The sequence below is a fragment of the Lissotriton helveticus genome, chromosome 3_2 (assembly GCF_964261635.1).
Source record: "Lissotriton helveticus chromosome 3_2, aLisHel1.1, whole genome shotgun sequence".
Classification (NCBI taxonomy): domain Eukaryota; kingdom Metazoa; phylum Chordata; class Amphibia; order Caudata; family Salamandridae; genus Lissotriton; species Lissotriton helveticus.
Window position 1 is genome coordinate 82,869,443 of NC_136062.1, and position 19,277 is coordinate 82,888,719.

The 19,277-nt window shown below is 43.5% G+C and overlaps 1 protein-coding gene across 3 annotated transcripts in view; it reads left to right on the top strand.

Annotated features, from left to right (window-relative positions):
* The window catches only part of MAPK6 (mitogen-activated protein kinase 6), a 231,331-nt gene that overhangs the window by 173,246 nt on the left and 38,808 nt on the right, over positions 1–19,277 (top strand). For all 3 annotated transcript variants that reach the window (XM_078684834.1, XM_078684836.1, XM_078684837.1), the window contains exon 4: positions 10,584–10,748. In XM_078684834.1, the coding sequence (XP_078540960.1) occupies positions 10,584–10,748 (165 nt within the window). The remainder of the gene's footprint in view (positions 1–10,583; positions 10,749–19,277) is intronic.

A 19,277-nucleotide genomic window follows, 5' to 3' on the forward strand; every position in this document is an offset into this window, starting at 1 on the left:
TACAACCAAGGCGATCTTAAGTAGAGATTTTTCAGCATGCTACAATGTAAAATATATAAAAGCGCGCGGGTACATGAATGCACTGTCACAAGTAACAGCAGCCATTGTATTGTAAAATGTGCTGCATGAGTAAACAAGTGACACTAAATTAAGGGTGTTGCAAGCAAAACATTTGTATGAATGGACCGCTGTACTCGTGCTCATTTCGCTGCAGTATTGTTTCTTTACTAATTATTATGAATGCGCGGCTAATCTTTATGCGGTAACGATGTATAAATTGCCATTACAAAACAAGTGAAACCAACTTAAGGCACAGTAAAGAGGTGCAATTAGAGGCATACATACACAGATGCAAAGCTAGACACTAAGCACAGATACACATTGCAAAGTTGGTATGCGTTATAATGCTAACGTTTTTTGGGACTAATGTAGATCCTCTTTATATTATTGGTACTATGAAACAGTGAATCTGAGGAAACTTTTAGGTCTTTATTTACATATTGCAGGTTAAAACATTAAGTTTATATTTTTTTATTAAACATTAACTTGTAATGTACGTTCTTACGTTTTAGGGAGTTGCATTTGTGTAGAAAACGTTGCTTATTTCTTTATTTTCCTCATAGTTGTATGAGCGAAAAAAAGCTCTCCCCCGCCCACCTTCTTTGAAGCATGTAGCAAACAGGTTAAATGGGAGGGTAAAGTGAATGGGTAGGAATGTGACACGACTGCCGCCTGATCAGATAAGAAGTGATAAACACAAAACAGATGGCTCATGCTGTTTTACGAGGTACATGTTGGGGTCTCTTGTATATGTGAATCGTGATTAGTTTCTTTTCATTTCAGTTTGCAGTTTAAAAGTGTATTAACTAGATATTTCGAGTGTTATAGTGTGTATCATTGTGTTCTCAATAGAGCCATAGATAAAGATAGCTAACTCTAATGAGGAAAACATCAAATGTACAGATACACGTGGAGTATTAGGTATTAAACATCCACAATCATTGGGTATCAGACACCCACATCCATTAGACATCCACAAGCATTATACAGTTACAAGTATCAAACCTCAGACAGCAGGCATTAGACATCACAAGTAACCAACATCAAACAGGCATTGTGCATCAAACCTCTTCAAGTATCAGGCATCATACATCAACAGACATTAGGCATTAGACACATATGCAAACATAATGCCTGCAGTTACTTGCATATACAGTGACAAGTGTTAGTGGTGCAATTTTAGTCAGTGAACATTGTAGTGAAAACTTTATTGTTCTGGATGTAAATAGTGCTTGTATGCTGCCTCTTCTGTTTCATTTGATGTTTGAATACCTACCCACATACAGAAAGGGACACTAACAAGCGAATGACCACAAGTTAGAGCAACATAGTTAACAGATTAACAAAGGAAGATCCATATAGGGGAAAATGATACACATAGAGGAGCATATACGTAGACAGAGTTGCATATTTGAAAACCGAGGTACATATACAAAAACTAAAGGTGAGACAGATACACAAAGATAAACAGATGAAAACATACCCATAAGCATCATACATTAAGCATCAAACATCAAATATCAAGGATCAGATAACCACAAACACCAGACAACCACTAATACCAGGCACCAAAAATCCACAAGCATCAGGTATCAAACATTAGTATCCACAAGTATAAGGCCTCATACATCAGGCATCAGACTGCAAATACCAGACATCAGACTCCCATAAGCATCAGACATCGACAATCATCAGATATTAAGCATCAGACAACCACAAACACCAGACAACTAAATAAATACCAGGCATCAAGCATCAGGTATCAAACATCAGTATCCACAAGTATGAGGCGTCACACATTAAGAAGGTACACTTTGTGTTTGTAAAATACCCCTCACACATCAAACGCTTATTTGATGTCATGCCTCATCATAACTAGCACTAACAACGTTGCCATTTTCAATGCCAACTGCTCAAACTTTAATAATGCGAGACCTATTGCATTTCCAATGCTTGTTGACAATGAGGCCTTGGATGTGTACCCCATTAAGGCATCTACACCCGCTGCAACTTCCTACTACTATGCTGTTAAAGAAATAGCTGTTTTTTTTTAGCATGTTCACTATGTAGGTTAAGGGGGAGGAGAACTTCTAGTTGAAGAATCTTTCCCATACAGAGTAGATCAATAATAAATACTTCACTGATTTAAAGCCAGTACTCCAATCCACAAGTGAGAACTTTAAAGACCTACTTAAGACCAGGGTACTAGGGTGGAGATCTCCCTACTGTAAATTACGGTGGAAAGTTAAAAATAGATGGAAAGATAGATGGATATCAAATTGGAAAAAGTGGAAAATATTTTTGTTAAATACTAATGAAAACATTATTTTGTATATTTTATTTTAAATGTAGATCGAAAGCAAAAACAATAGTAAAGCGCTTGTAACTTAATTTCTAATTAAAAATTTGATTAATTTAAATATTCAATTCTTATTTCTCAATTGTTTTAATTAAAATGCTACCGTGAAGTAAAAAAAAGACAAAACATTAATAATTATAAGTGGTATATAGAATACACTCTAAGTAATTTCATCACTTTATAAATGCCATGTTACATTAATTTTAATGCAAAAAGTTAAAAAACCCATTTTATTTATATTTTAACAATTTAAATAATGTAACTTAAAATAGAACCCCACAGAAAATAATAATAAATTAAGTCCTACTTCCATTGGTTTCTGTTGGAGGGTGTTGCAGTACCAGTCATTGCCCATTTGTGTTGCTGGGCTTGTACTGCTCTGAGTTGGAGTAATGTACTACCGTTTTGGGTCCCTATTTGGCTGTATTAACTTTAGAAGGGCAGTTTGGGACTAGCAATAGATAGCTGGATGTGTGTGGGTACACACAAATCATTAACCCCTTTCCTTTTATAGTAAGTACACCCCATTACCCAGCCTTTTCCCTATGTTTCTCTGCATTTAGTACTAAAAGTATATTAGATGTGCAGTCAGGCAAAGATCTTCGCACAGAAGATAGGAGAGGCAGAACCTCAGTATCTAGGTTTGTGAAACCATTTTGTAAAATATTTGTAGAACTACAAAATGCAGTTTATGAACCGGACCATATGTTTTGTACTCTTTTATCTGAAATACTAGATTTTTCATCTACTTACATTCTCAGTATAAACTAACCTGCATGAGTATACAATGTGAGATGTGTATCTTCTGTACGTATGTACAACGTTTCGCTGCCTTCTGGTGCATAGATCTTATTTTCTTAAGTGTTCAATTAAATACAATGACTGTCACATTTTCAAACCAGGGAACTTTAACAGAAAAAGTTTTGATTAAACGACGACTCGGTGCACTGTGACTACTAATCGGTGTCTTTCTTTAATTGGTAAGAGGTGGGAAGCAAGAATCACGGCTGTTGAATGGTGTTAGAACTGTCTGCTTCTGAGAGTCCCCTCAACACTATGATTTCTTTTGTTCCCCTGTACCTCCCAAAATTTGTCGCTTTTCTTTGTCTGCCAGGACTTTTTATGTGTTGTTTCATGGGGTTAGATGTTCCTTGACGCCCAGTTGCTCACAAGGTTTGTGGCACCTATTTACAAGGCACCTGGCGAAACCTGTGGCATTACAAACTGGGGTTGTCAACCTGAATAAATGGTCCTAAAATGGTGGACACCCTTTTCCCTCATGTGAGTGACTCCCATTGGAGCCTTCATGAACTCTGGCCTTTTGAGGTTTTGGCGCCCTTTGTTTGGCGCGCATTCCTGACAGGAACTCCTTTATTTCCCTCGGGTACACAAAATGGCTGCTCTAGAACTACAGTACGGTGGCTGTTAGTGTCCTAAATACACCTCAAAAGTGCCATGTCATTGTCACAGCCAGAGAAGGTTCTAGAACCTTCTGGCTCGTGCCAGTACCCCAGGGCACTGGCTATAAAAGGCCCAGTCCCTGGCGGCCATTTTAGATGAAGAGATTCCAGACTTGACACCAGATTGACACCTGACCTGTTGACCCCTGAGGTGGCTGGTAGCGCAGGCAGTAGAGTAGCAAAGGGTTGCTGGCGTTGTTCCTGACTGGCGTTCCAGTCAGCTACGTGAGAAGTGACCTAGCGCCTGCCCAGCAAGTGCCTCATTACCCCCAAAGACTGTGGCCAAATTCGTGTGCCTCCCCGCCCCCCCACCTCCCCGGTGCTGAATTGCAACAGATTTCACGAGTCACGAGGCGAGAGCAAGTTCGCCGCGACCGCGATCGTCAACAGTGCCCCCTTCGCGACAGGCGCCTCTAAAGGGGAGCTCGGACGTCTCCGAGCCCCACCAGCGTAGAGCGCTTCCTCCGCGGACTGAAGGTGAGGTGGTGCGCCGGGGCGGCGGAAGGCCGGCCTTCGTTGGGCGGGACTAGCGTCTCTGCCACTCTCCAGTGTCCCGGGAGCTGTAGCTGTGGGCGGGAACCACCCTGTATGCGGAAGTCGAAGGGAGGTCCGTGGAGCCCCTGAGAACCCTGTCGCTGGCGTGAGAAGTGCTGTGCCCTGACTGAATCGCTTCCCGATTGCAGCCGATGTGAGGTGGGCCCGTTTCTTCAGATAGGGTGCAGCGTTGTGAAGGAACTGTGAACCGGCATTCATTTGACTGAGCGTGAAGGTTGTGTGACCTCTCCGGCAGCCCGTTCGTCAGTCTAAAGACTTTGAACTGGTGCCGCCTGTGTTCTAGCGGTGATAAAGCACGTAGGCGCGCATAGACTTCACCGGCAAGCAGAGATCTTATCCCGGTGGCAGCCGAGTGCAAATGAAGTATTCACTGTGTTTCCTTGCCTTTTAGATACACGCGCATACACCCTGAATGAACCTTAAAGAGTCCCAAAACTCACTCTGTGCCCAGAGAAGCCGTATACATTATCATTGAAACCAACATAAACTGTAAGAGTTATCTTTCCCATTTGAAACGTATTGCAAATGTGATCTTCCTAAAGTATTTAATTGGTGGCAGCGATACTAGAAGGAACATGTGGTTATTTATTTAAATGAGCCAGTATTTATTCTGATATTTATTGTGATATTTATTCGTGATACTCATTCCTGATGGTTATTCTATTTATTGATGCTATTTATTCCTGACTTTATTTATAGTACTATTTATTACAGAATTGAAACCCAGAATTGTATGACCAAAAGAAATGTGTATGTGCTTTCCCAATCAACCCTATTTACAACAGAACTTTTATATAAAGGAATCGTATTTTTCTACAGCAGTGGTGTGGTGTCCTTCTTTTTGGTGTGGCTGTGCAGGGAGTTATTATCGGGTCAAAGCCGGCTTAACACTACTGCCTTCACTTGCCTTGTCACTTGAGCCAAGCTACCCCCTTTGTGCTGGGATATCGCAGGTCCAATATGAATGGCACATCCTAAATACGTATTTTTTTCAGTTTTACTAGAGTCCAGGCACAGTTTACTTAGAACAATTAATTAGAGACATTAGGATTTGTTTGATAATGGAAGACTGGGTGGGGGGGGGATAGTTCCAGTTAAATGTATTAATTATAAAAACAAATTTTTAAGCTGATAGCCTGAATAATTATTTTTAACCATTTTTTATTGATTTACAATATAACATAACCTAAGTCATAAACATGCACATCAAAATTCTAAAAACGTGGTATGTGTTCCTGATGTGGTCTGTGACTATATTACAACATGCTTAGTTCGACAGGATTACCTCGCCGTAGGTTACAAACAAGTAAATAGAACAAGAATGGTCATTGTGTCATTTTTTTATTGTTTAAGATGGCTGACAGGTGAGTATCTCTGGCCTGGAGCTTCCGGCCGGGGATTGCCTTTTTGGCTTAAATCCCCAGATTTTTACCATCCTCCTGGGACCTTCTTACTCACCTGAGGTCTTCTTTATCTGCAGTCCTCGTTGCTCTAATCTCCCACTTGTGGGTTCGAGATTCTTGAAAAAAACAGGATTGATTCTTTCTCCCTTGAATCCCGAGCAGTCTTGTCGGATGTGTGGTGGAGGTGCCCAGACAGCTACAGGGGAGATTGGCTCCGGTTTCTCGCTGTGGCCGCCACCTACCCAGCCGGGCACAGCTCTCCTTGCATCTCCGCTGCTGGACTTCTTCCTCCCGCCTTCCTACGAATCTTTGATGACCTTCGGTCGATGGAGCCAATCTCGGCGATACTGATGCCTGGTGGATTTCTCCAGATGCCAGTTGATGAGCTGGGCTGAGGATGCCCTTTCATGACTGTGAGAAGTTGGCCTGATAGGTGATGTTTCCAATTCTGGAACCACCTGTTATCAGACCAAACAATCCCTTATGGTGTCAGGTTGTAAGTCAACCTTGTTAGACAAGCTATCCTAGGGGTAGCATGGACTAAGCAGCCTAAAGGCTTAACTTAAGAGGTCGTGTTAAGCGAGCTGTTTTACCACATACAATCCTGTAATATCAAATGAAAGGACACCACACAAGTATATATTATAAAAATATATGTGTTTATTACTAAAAACAATCCCCAGTATTCTTTATGAATAAAGGGGCACAAGCGTTAAATCAAAAGCACAGTTTAAACATACAAAGTTGCACAATTATGGATGAGGGCGGGTGGCCACTCAAACCATATACTAAACAAGTGGTATAAGAGATACCAATCGAACAGTGGTTAGGCCTAGGGCCTAGGGAATCGCTGGGAGCAGTCAGGACAAGCAGTGCTGAAGTCGGGAGAGGCCCACGGGATTCGGGAGCAGTGCGGAAAGCGCAAGCATGCACCAATGTTAACCAATGGTGCGTAAAAGTTACAAAGTTAAAGTTTAAGGACACTTCCGCTGAACCTAGAGGAACAAAACTTAAGACACAGACCCTAGAGATGTGTACCAGTGTGGGAACACCGGCGGAGCAAAGTTACCTCACCCACAGGAAGCGGGTGCACAGGGTCGAAGTTGAGTCGGGTTTCGTCACGCAGGCTCTTGGTGCTTGAAGCTGAAAGGGCTGCAGGCGGGGTGAAAGAGAAGTGTCCGGTGGAGTCCAAGGGTGGACTCGAGTCGAAAAGTACCTGAAAGCAGAGGGGACAGAGTCTGGGTCACTCAGCAGTGACCAGGGTGGAACCAGGACGGAACCAGGCAATGTCGGGCGCAATCAGGTCGCTGTCGAGGTGCTTCTCTCCGCTGTCACGTGGGCTCGGGGGCATCTACGACGTCCAGGAGCAGGTCACGATCTGTCCCACGCAGGCTCTCGCCGTCGGCGCTGTCGGCTTCAAGATTGGAGCAAACAACACTTGGCAAAAGCAATCCACGCGGAACCGGGAGATTGCTTCTTACTCGAACCAGGAGGGTCAGAGTGGGGGCTCCTTTTCAGGGGAGCTGGTGCAGATCTGGAGCAACCAGATTCACAAGTCGGTTTCAAGTTTTCGTCGGCACAGGGGCCACTAGCCGGCTGGCAAGTGACCGGGCCAACGCGTTGAGCCAAAAGAAGCAGAAGGGCCCCACGCAGCACTCGTCGAGTGTGGAGGGCTGAACTTCGGTGCAAGTGTGGCTCAGGGTTGGGGCTTCTCAAACCCCGGTGTACAGCTTCGAGGGTCACTCGTGGGCTGCACGGTCAGCGTCTCGTGGTCAATTCAAGATGGCGTGCCCCACGCTTCCGGTCGCCTCCACGGGTCTCAGCTCTGCAGGGACTGTGGATCGGGCTGTTGGAAAGCAGGCAAGCTTGATCTCGTCGCTCGAGTTCCGGCGAGAACTGCAACAAAGTAGACGTCGATAGCTGGATGGTGCCTGTTTGCACAGGGTGGTCACTCCTTGACCACAAGGGAGATTCTTCGGGCTTCTACGTCGAGTAGGATGTCGAAGGGTCCAGAATTTCGTTTCTTATGTTTCTTCAGGATAATCTGAAGTGCATTGGCACTGCTCCCAGTCTTATACTAATTTTGGGGGCTGGATTACCTGCTAGGTCCCCTCCTATGGGTGGGACCCAGGAAGGGGGTGGATACACCCCTTTCCTTTGATCCAGGCCGCCCTGGCACGAGGGCTGGAGTGCCCCAGAACCGGTTTGGCCGGATTATGCAAGGGGCAGCCTTGTGCGCCCCAGGCAGTGTCTGGTTTCTTTCAGACCTCCCTGCTACAATCCACTATCTCCTGTCTGGAGGGTGGTGACACCCTCCTGCGACAGGAAACCCTTTGTCCAGGCCCCATTTGGCTGAGTTTCGGTCAGCTTCAGGGGGTCAGACTCTTGTCTGTGGCAGAGGCATCCATTTTGTGGATCTAAGGCCCTTTTAGAAATGAACCGCATTTAAGCAAAGTAACATGTCTTACCCCTCTAGAGGGGTGGAATGCTATCCCCGTCGCCAGAACTGGCGAGGGGATAGTATTCCAAATCGTATGACACCTTACACGACATGTTTTGATAAAGCCAAACCAAAGTTGCTATATAACCGCGAGGATTATAAGGCACTTAAGAGTATATGGTATGGCATTATCCTGAAACAGCTTAGGGAGTTGTTCCCGACAGCTGCAGACAGGCTCAGCTCATGCTAGAGCTTCATCTCACATTAAACCACGCACTCTGCCTCCAGGATTGATGAGGCCTTCCATAGGAGTGGCTCACAGGTTTATATGTGTCCAGATATAGGTTTAGATATAGGTATACTATATCTAAGTAAGGGGTGATTACACCACCTTACCCCAGCTGAGTGATCAGCCAGTTGTGTCAATTTAAGAACCAGCCAGGGGTGGCAAAAGATATGCTGCAGCCCCTGGTAGGCCTTGGTGGCCCCTATGCCCTGGGCACCTATAGTGCATTATACAGGGGCTGACAAGGAGTCCATTTCCAATTGTGGTATGTACCTAGGGTACATGGAATCCATTTTACAGAGAGAGCAGATGGCCTGGGGCCCTGATTAGCAGGGAACCAGGTCAACTAAGTCAAAAAACCAGCTAAACACAGGCAAAAAATCTGGGGTAACCATAGTCAGGTAGCCACCTTCCTACAATGACCGTCCCCCTGCCTCCGGACTGCTGTACAGGCACCCCCGCTCGACTTCTGGGGCTGCTGCATGTACGCTCAAATAGCTTTTCTTCCTACTAAGCAGTTTGTGAATACTGCGACGCTGCTAACCCTGTGTTCCCCGTGTTCCCCGAAGGTCTTTTCCCAGATGATCCGAGTGAGTACGGCGGTAACCTGCTTGCCCGCTCTCTGAACCCCTTGACTGCCTCCCCCATCCGGGGCTGCTGCTTGGCGCCCAAGTCACTTTTCCCTGACAAAGCAACGGGTGAAGACATGATGCTGCGGCCCCTGTTGTCCCAGAGTGATTGCCCTGACTAGCCAAGTGAGTCCGGCGATGTTCCTGTCCTGCTCCCTCACTGCCCTGTGGCTGCCTCCCCCTTCCAGTCCAACTCCCAGGGTTTGCTCCGAATTTTTTGCTTGGGATTTTTGTTGGATCAGTGTTTCCTCCATTTTGTGCCGGAGGTATTGTGTGACCGACTGGTTTCTGAGTTAGCCGCATGCTGCCAGTCTACGTCTTATGTCGCCAGCCTGACTCCTGCTTCTTCTACGACCCCCTCCGGGACACCTACACCCTTTCGACGGGGTGGGTGACTGTGATGCCCCTTCCTTCGGGCCCTCTCTACAGTCCAGGTGCTCCGGCACGTAGAGTCTGGCCCGGTTGGCTTTGAAATCCCTTACCCTAAATGGCCACTGGGTTCTGTGACTTTGGACGTTTGGTGGTTCCCCGGATATATTACCTTCTCCATTGCCGGTAGGCATGACTCTGACCCTTTTGCCAGCTTCTAGCTCAGCTCCCCTCCCCTCCCTCCCTCTATGGGACCTGTTTTTATTTTATTTGTTTCCCTGTGTAACCATTGTAATTAAGTTTAACTGTAACTGATGTGATAAGTTTACCTGTTTTATTTCTCGACTGTAAAGCGCTCTGATACCTCCAGGTCTAGCCAGTGCTATATAAAACTCGTCAAATAAAATAAATAATAACATTTAGGTCATAACAGCCATATATGGAAACATAAGTAATTAAGAAGCAATGTATTCATTCGTCCGTCCTTAGAGTAAATCTCCCTTTGGTGTGCATGTTTAAGCGTATTGGGGCAGTGCCAGGTGTGTGCTGATCCAGAACTGCTCGTATTTAATATCAACAGCAAGAGAGAGCTCCCCCTGAGGGGAAGTGGTTTGGTGGAATCACCAGATTCTCTCAATGCAGTACTAGTTAATGCCCTGGCAGTGGTTTCCCTCAATCAGGAATGTCTTCTTTGAATTCTTGCAGTTCAAGTAGACTTGTCCAATTCCAACGCTTTGGGGACCATGCCCAGGCCTCTGGTCTCCTTCCACCGGAGGACTACAGAGTCAACCCTACCCCCCACTTAAGTATTCCTGCGCACCAGTGTTTTAATCTCGGTAGTGTATTGGACTTCCAGTGCATAGCAGTGGATCTCCAGGCTATGAGCAGTGCCAAATCGATAAAGCAGCTGGTAGCGCTCCCCTGATTGCCAGAATAATAAACTTGTATTTTGCTTTTTTTATTTTTTAAACTAAACCTGTGATTTTATTAATTTTTTGTCTTCTGTTTCTCTACTTGTACAGGGGCACATGAGCTTGAACAGATGCAGCTTATTCTTGAATCAATTCCTGTTGTTCATGAAGAAGATCGTCAGGAGCTTCTCAGTGTAATTCCAGTTTACATAAAAAATGACATGTCTGAGCCACACAAGCCTTTGATGCAGCTGCTTCCTGGAATCAGTCCTGAAGGTAACTTAATATTTAATGGACACATTCTAACCATTGTGAATGTTTTGTAAACCTTTGAGGGTAACCTCTCTAGGAAGGTGCTACAAATGAATGATGTTTTTTAAATCCAATAGTGATGGGTTAGTTTACACTTCTTAGACTATTGTGATTACTGTTTTGTCTAATTCCATCCATGCATTCAGTGTTGTGTAAAACATCTTCAGATAACTAAGATTGCCAATGAAGTGTTGGGTATTAATTTTAATTGAAAACGCTTTTTCATTGGGAATGTTGCACTAATGAATCTGGCAGAAAGGTTTTTCTGGGCAAAATTCCAGTGCCTGTTCCATATCTGGCACTCCCAATACGAACGTACGAGATGTACTCTTCCTCAGAGTTGGCAGGCTGACCAAAGGGGAACTGGGTGGCTGTTCTTATTCTGACATTTGGATGTGAGGATCTCTGGTGGGCAGCATGCTCCCTCTTCTGAGTAACTTCAAGCAGTTCCCAAGATAGCAATACTGATTTGCCCCTACCTGTGTGCTAACTGTGTGCGCGCAGTTTGGGGAAGACGTCATTTATTACAACAAGGACCTAAGAGAGTTCCTTGTATTCTGTGTTTTTTTTTTGTTAAATAAAAAAAATTATTAAGACTATTAACACTATCATCGCATGCAATTAAACCTAAACATACAATGTGAAAGAAATGTAACAACTTTGCACAACTACAGTTTCACATTCGGTTCTGTAGTCTCACTTCATAGGCTTGCCATGACACACCTGCCACCTGGGATTCCTGTACCTATGACTCCCATTCAGCATGCTACACCCACAATAAGCTGGGTCTAGCATTGTCAAAGTGCTTCCACCATGCCCCCGAATATTAGCATATTTTTTAGGACAGTCCCTTACCTTTTAGACAGATCCTTCTGCGAGGGCTCAGTAATCCATTCCCCTCTATGCAGTTCAGAAGCAAACCCCGCACCCCTCCCTCCCCACACCCTGTTTGCAGGTGCCCTTAGCCTGTACTTTCTCGGAGGTTACATTCAGCAGCAAGTGATTCAAATAGCCAGGCATGATGGGACCCAAGGACCAAATGGGCTCCCTCAGGTTTTATTTAAAGCAGATGTAACATTTTAGGCCAACAGGTTAACATGGGTTCACTAATACATCCCATTTTAAGGAGGATAATAGACATCAACCGGGTAATTAACAATTACCCTCCAAGATACAGATACTAAACAGCTAGCCTGCTGCTTTTAGATCTTTTAAAATGGGAAAGTGAAAACAAAAGTATCCCTCCAAATCAGACCGGATTCCTCCAGGGCGTGTGAACTGAAATCCATTTTCAATGCCTGGTTCTAGTAATGGACAAACAAGTCTAAAAAACAGCCACTCTATCGGTTAGGTGGACTATAACTCCGCATTTTACTTTGTAAACCACAACCTGCTTTGGTAAAAACTACCATTCTGCGGTGTCCCGCCTTATTTACTAAAATCAATCCAGTTGCGTTATTCAAGAACGTGGGGGTGGTTGAGAATCTGGAATGGATCTAGGCTCTCTAGGACCATTGTAAGTCCCTAGTACATGGTACACCAGGTACCTAAGGCATGGGTCCTAAAGAGGGTCCCTAAGGGCTGCAGCATATCGTTTGCCACCCTAAGGTACCCACACACAAATTCCACACAGACTGCTCGTGCAGACCGTGTGACATGGTGCAAAACCATGAGTGAAAACATGACTTGGCACACTCCTTTGTGCTATGCCAAAGTATCTAAAGCAGGGTGCATTATATTTTATTGGAGGACATATCTGCACAAGCAGATATGCCCCTGTGATATCTAGGTCTTTTTTTATATTTAATGAGCTTCATTGCAGATAAAGAATACCAGAGGAGACATTACAAACACAGAATGCGTGAGCAAATAAGCAGTATCCTAGAAAAAAGCTTTTTTTAAATCATTTTATCACTATCAAAGGGAGGGGGGAAAAATGGAAACAAAACAAAAAAAACGTACAACTGAAGACCAATTGTCAGTACGTAATAAAATCTAATAAAAAATAATGATCAAAAGGAAAATAAAACCATTTAAGAAAAGAACAGAAAAAAGATAATAATCCTGAGGAATGGGAGTTTAAAATTTTCAGAGCATGTATGGAGTAAATGCATTTTTTAAAAATCTTAATTAGTTAATGGTAACCAAAATAAATCTCCTTTAACTGACGGTGTACCAGAAGAGGCAAACGCAATAGTCAATCTATGATAATGACATACATTAGTCCACCAAGCCTTAACTGTGGATTAGAGAAACATTTCCAGTTCAGTGTAATCTGTTGGAAGGTCAAAGCCAGCATAAGGTCAAATAAAGCAGTGTCACATGAAGCTAAATCCAACTTATCGAATAAACTTCTTATAAAAAGAACAACATTACACAAAGTAATACGTAGAATAAAAATATGTGAAATATGATTCCAGGAAGATGCAACATCCGGGCAAAGGAAAAGAAGCTGCAATAAATCGGCAGAGGGAGAACCACATGACCAACAGTTTCGTATCCGTAGTATGGGCAAAATGACCTATGGACACAGGTGTATGTAAAAAACAACCTATGATATAAAAAGAACATAGATTGAGTGGTAGGTGCAGATCTGCAATTTTTTAATGAACAAGCCCAGAGTCTATTCCAGAAATCGATGCTCCAAACACAACCCAAGTCCTCCTCCCAGGAAAGCTCTATCTTGGTTTAACACGTGCAGGGTCAGTGGCTGAGAAAAGCGTATAAATTAACAATAGTTTTGGAAAAGATACAAGAAGATGGAGAAGTGAATCTTCGGTAGGAATCCTTTCAGGAGAGGAAAATGAATAAATTACATCCAGAATAATGCCCAGGAGAACTGAGAATTTAGGCCAAAACGAGAAAGGACACAAAGCCTGAAAATGTGGAAAAGAACATGGAACCATACCATCAAATAAATCCTGAACCCAAATTATCCCTGTAAGTTGCCAACATTTCCAATAAATCTATTTTTAATAGTAATAAAATGGTTATACCGGAGAGGAGATTGAAGCAAAGAGTCCATATAGTGACCTTTGACTGACAAGAGGACGCAATAGTAAACATGTATGTTTAAAAAGTGGAAGGGAAGTAATAGTATTCTTCAAATCAAAGGAAATGGCCTTTTCCATAGAAAAAGTGCAATCAAAGCACGTTCAATAGCAAGCCATAGAGGTGCAAAAGGGGAGGGATCTGAAGAAAGCCAATGAGAGGCTTGTTGAAGACAAAAGTCTTAATGATGAACCCTAAAATCATGAAAATTTACGCCACTGATAGATTAGCATTTCCGAAGATGTGATAAGGACAATGTAGATTTCCTATTATTCTAGAGACATTTAGAAAGAAGAGAATCTATTTTCTAAAAATAAATGGATGGGATATGGATTGGAATCCTAGAAAAAAATATATAACAAAATAGGAGTAACCATCATTTTAATGGAATCAAGACGTCCCCACCAACAGAGGAAGAGCGGATTCCAGGAAGATAGAAGCTGATCTAATCGATTAAGCCCTTCTCTCATATTGAGTTTAACCAAGTTAAAGTTAGAAAACGAAATGCCTAAATATTTGATTTTGGAATTATTCCATGAGAACCCCATAAAAGCAAAAGGATGTGGAACACAAAATTTGGAAATGGGATGAATTTCTGTTTTATCAGAGTTAATTTTATAACCTGAAATTCTCCTCCCTATGAGTTAAATTATAGCTTCCTGAAAACTACCCCCGCCACACCTGTAGTGCAAAAAAATTGAAAAGCTGTAAAAGTTTACGAAGAATTTAAAAAAAAAATGCTTGTTAAACTCTACCGTAAACTCATCCGGACCTGGAGTTTTATCTTTATTTGAGTGAATTTACATCTGTAGATATCTCAAAGCGACACATCCGATTCAAGAGACATCAAATCTATATTGTCATGAGAAGGGAAGGATTATTTTTAAGATAAGTGTTAATTAGAAGATGATTCTAGGGGGTGTGTATATACATTTTCATAGCCATTCAGTAATGCATTTAAAATATCTGGGTCTTTAAAAAGAAGCTGTCCGACCGACGAATGAATGGAATCAATCCGCACTCTCTCTTTCCGAGTTTTAAGATAATTAGCTAAAAGTGTACCTACTTTCTTCTGTCCTCCGTAATAATGAGCACTACGTAGTAGTAGGATAGATGAAGCATTGTCAGTAGTTATTTTGTTAAAATCCATTTTCGCAGGAAGAGCTCCTGGAGAGTAGAGTCTGAAGCAGAAGTATTTAACTGATGTTCTAAATGTGTAATATTAGCCAATAGAACTTTATGCTGAAGAAGAAACTGTTTCTTCATTTTAGCAACAAAATCAACAATAAAACCACAAGCTGTAGCCTTAAAAGAATGCCACAACAATTGAGGAGAAATCCTCGAATCTGTATTTTTAATAGAAAGAATTAATCCTTGAAAAAAGTGAAGGGGAAGAAAAAACTGGGTCATGCAAAAGAGAATTATTAAATCTCTATCTATAGACTTGGAATGTGCTTGGAGCAGATTAACGTCCGCAAAAACCGGGGCATGATCAGAAAAAGCAATGGGTTCAAATGAGGAAGCAAGAAGGTTTTGGACCAAAGATTGGGAAAGGAACATATAATTCAGTAGGGTAAGGGAACCATGCGTAGGGGAATAAAAAAAGAATGTGGTCATTTTAGGTTTGCATAATCCTCAAGCATCCCAAGATGAGACTGAGAAAGTGTTATAAATTGTTTGAGATTTATGGGGACTAAAACTAACTTGGAAATGAAGAACGATAAACGGATACATAATCTGGTTGAGGTCTCCTCCTAGAATAAAAGGTAATCTTTATATTGGAGACACTTCTGTGTAATAGTAGGCCAAAATGAAGAGTCTGAGTATGGACATGATTTCAACTAACGCCGGACGACAGCTCACCCAAATATACCTTGGTGACTTCAACCTCCACTGGAACGATCGCAATGATGCGGTGGTAAATAGTCTCAAAAATTTCCTCAAAGCCCTGGACCTCACACAAGTATGCAACAGCCCGACCCATGAGAAAGGTTCTAACCTCGACCTAATCATCGCCAAAGAGGACGCTATTCTACTTGAATCTATCCAACCCTGTGACTGGTCAGACCATCATTTCTCTTCCAGGGGATACTCATTAATAGTCATAAGCACTGAATTATCTCCGCCCATGAGCGGGAACCCGGAACACATAACAATATACATATATATGTGTAAATATATCAAAAAGTACATTATACTAAAATAATTATACACATATACATGTATAACAACCATAATATGCAGCCTAACATATACACATAGGCTAATAAAGCCAACCTTACACACGTTCTGAAGCATGAAAATATGCTAAATATAAATGCAATAAACAGGCATGAGCCTAAAATGCATTACATAACCATGAAAAAACTTTTATTTTCATCAAAGAACCTGTTGTAAACAGTTATTAGCCTAAAAGGCTGCATATGAAAATTTGTCTATGTACAGAAAATCAGACTGGCACCCTGCCTTTAAGGCCCCAGAGAATCTGCACACTTTGCCTTTAAGGCCTCCAGGAGAACTCTGTTCCCATCATGCACCACAGGTGACAGTTAGGTCAGTTCTTTTTTCCGGCTTGTTCTGTGAGGAACCTGGAACTTGAGCTCTGCTCATTTGTAGTAATTTTCTGTCAGAAGTTGGTTTTTTCTTGACATTTTTTGACAAATAGTACTTTGGTGGTGTTTATTACCTTTTTTCTGACTAAACTGTTGTGAATCTTTTAGTCAGTATGCCACCTTTATTTTATAAATGTCCTTCCTGTGGGAAGAAAATGGCAAAAACTGATCCACACTCTGTTTGTGTGGTGTGTCTTCCTGATACTCATAAGGTGGAAGATTGTTATCATTGCCTCAACCTTTCTAGTAGGACTTTAAAAGAAAGAGAGAAAATTAGGCTTCTGGGCCTTCTGGAGAGAGAGAATCGTGGTGAGAAGAGTTCTAAGGTTTTCTTATCGACTTCTAAGCCACCTTCTCAGCCTAAACGTCGAAGATCAGCGTCTCCAGAAGGTAAAACGAAGAAAAATCGACTCCAGGAAGCTTTTCCTGCGAAAAAGAGGCGTTCGACGTCGAGATCCAGATCGCCGTCAGCATTGTCGGCGTCGAAGAGGGCTCCGTCGACGAGGCCTCCGTCGACGTCGAAGACTTCGCCGGTGAGGCAGAATACAGCGTCTCGACCTTCGCCGTCGAGATCTTTATCGACGTCAAGACATCTGGTGTCGATTGCAGTAAGGACGACGTCGGGGGTTCAACGCTCGACGTCGAAGGAGAAGATGCGTTCGACGTCGAAGGATCATGGGTCGACGTCGAAGAGTAAAGTGTCGACGTCGAAGGATCATATGTCGACGTCGAAGAGTAAAGTGTCGACGTCGAAGGAGATTCATACATCGTCGTCGAGGAAGAGATCGACGTCGAGAGGAAGATCGAAGGATTCGACGTCGAGGTCTAAGAAGAGGAGGTCAAAGTCTCCATCGCGACGTAGATCGGCGTCGAAGCATGCTTCGGGCTCGAAGCATGGAATGTCTAGGTCTCCCCCACCTGTGCACAGGTCGGCGTTGAGACTGTCACGATCAGCCTCTCGGGCCTCAGTTAGGTCTTTGTCGAGGTCAGACATAAGTCCTGAGCATAGAGTGGTTTCTTCACCGCAGGATCAACAGAAAGATGCGGTGGGACACGAGACAGTGCATCCGGATTCTTCTATGGTGGCTCAGTCGGGCTCTACCTCAGGCCAGGCAGATGATAGACAATTGGTGCCCAGTCAGCGGACTTCATCTAACTCTGTGGTATCTGAGCACAGTGTAGTCTCCGGAGCTTCCAAGTCTTCAGCAGACCTGAATATTGTGCAGGTGTCACCTGAGGTTTCACCTGAGCGTGTAGGTCGGCCCATCAACTTGTCACCGAGATGGCTGGAAAGTCTTCGGCATTGGAAGATGCGTCCATTATTGGGTGACAGAGCTCCGGTTCCTCGGACGGAGCTGCAAAGAAGATCACGTTCGAGATCATTGGAAAGAGAGAAATCTCGATCAAGGGAGCGAAGGAGGCAGCGATCTGCAACTCCTCAAGAGAAGCGTAGGACTCCTGCTCCATCTCCTAAGTCTGTAGAAGGATAGAAATCTCGTTCAAGGGAGCGAAGGAGGCAGCGATCTGCAACTCCTCAAGAGAGGGGTAGAACTCCTTCTTCGTCTTCTAAGTCGTCTTCGTCTTCTACAAGATCTTCATATAGAGACTATTCTCCCACAATATCATCTACTCCTCCGTCCAGAGTGTCTCCAGTGGATGATTTGGGCACATTTAATGATGTGTTATGTCGTGGGGCGAATAAGTTCAAGATCAAGATGTCAGTTCCTCAAATAGCAACGTCAGTCATCTTTGAAACCCTACATCACAAGACGACTGGTAGGCCTCTTCTGCCGTTAGTGCCCGGGTTGATAGAACCAGCGATGAAAACTTTCTTAACTCCGGCCACAGTGGGTTCAGGACCTTCTAGGATTGCAAAGAAGTACAAGGCTCCAGAGGAAGATCCTTTATTTTTGCGTTCTGACCCACCTCCAGATTCTCTTATTGTGGCGGCAGTCAGAAAAGCACATTCGGCAACATCTACCTCTTCTGCTCCTCCAGAGAAGGATAGTAAGAGTATGGATTCCTTGGGGAGACGAATGTGCAACACCTCAGGTTCAGTCATGAGAGTGGCCAGTGCGTCAGCCTTATTGGGCCGCTATGATCGTCTGCTGTGGGACTCAGTTTCTCGTTTTGCAGAAAAACTCCCTAAGGAGGATCAGAAAGACTTCCTGGAAATAGTGGAAGAAGGAGGATTGGTGGCTAATCAAAGCATTAGTGCAGCTCCTGATGCGGCGGATCTGTCAGCTCATGGTTATGCACATGGTGTTTGTGCTAGACGTACGGCTTGGCGTCGCCTTACGGGTCTAAAACCTGAGGCTCAGAGAAAGATGGTAAATCTACCTTTTAATGGTTCGACTCTGTTTGGATCTCACGCCGATGACGAGATGTCTAAAATGAAAGTGGAGTTAGACACTCTTAAGGCCGTTGGTCTTGAAAAGAAAAAAGAGTTTAAGCGTCGAGGTAATTTTCGTCCCTATGACAAAAGATCTTTTCAGCAGAGGGGCCAACAGACGAATTGGTCCTCGCAAAATCAAGGCCAGAGTCAACGGAGATCGCAATTCCAGCAGAGGCGACCTGGACGAGGCAGAGGCAGCGGAAATAGGCAGCAATCATCAGCTACCAAGCAGCCTCAAAAACAATGAATGGAAGCTTCCTCCACAACAGTGTGCCACTCCGGTTGGAGGAAGTATTGTGTGTTATCTGGAAGAGTGGAAACAGATCACAAAGGACAAATGGGTACTCCATGTCATTCAGAGCGGGTACCTTTTGAAATTCAAGAAGCCACCTCCTGTCATGCGTCCTCTGAAAATGGTACAGTGGAACTTAATGC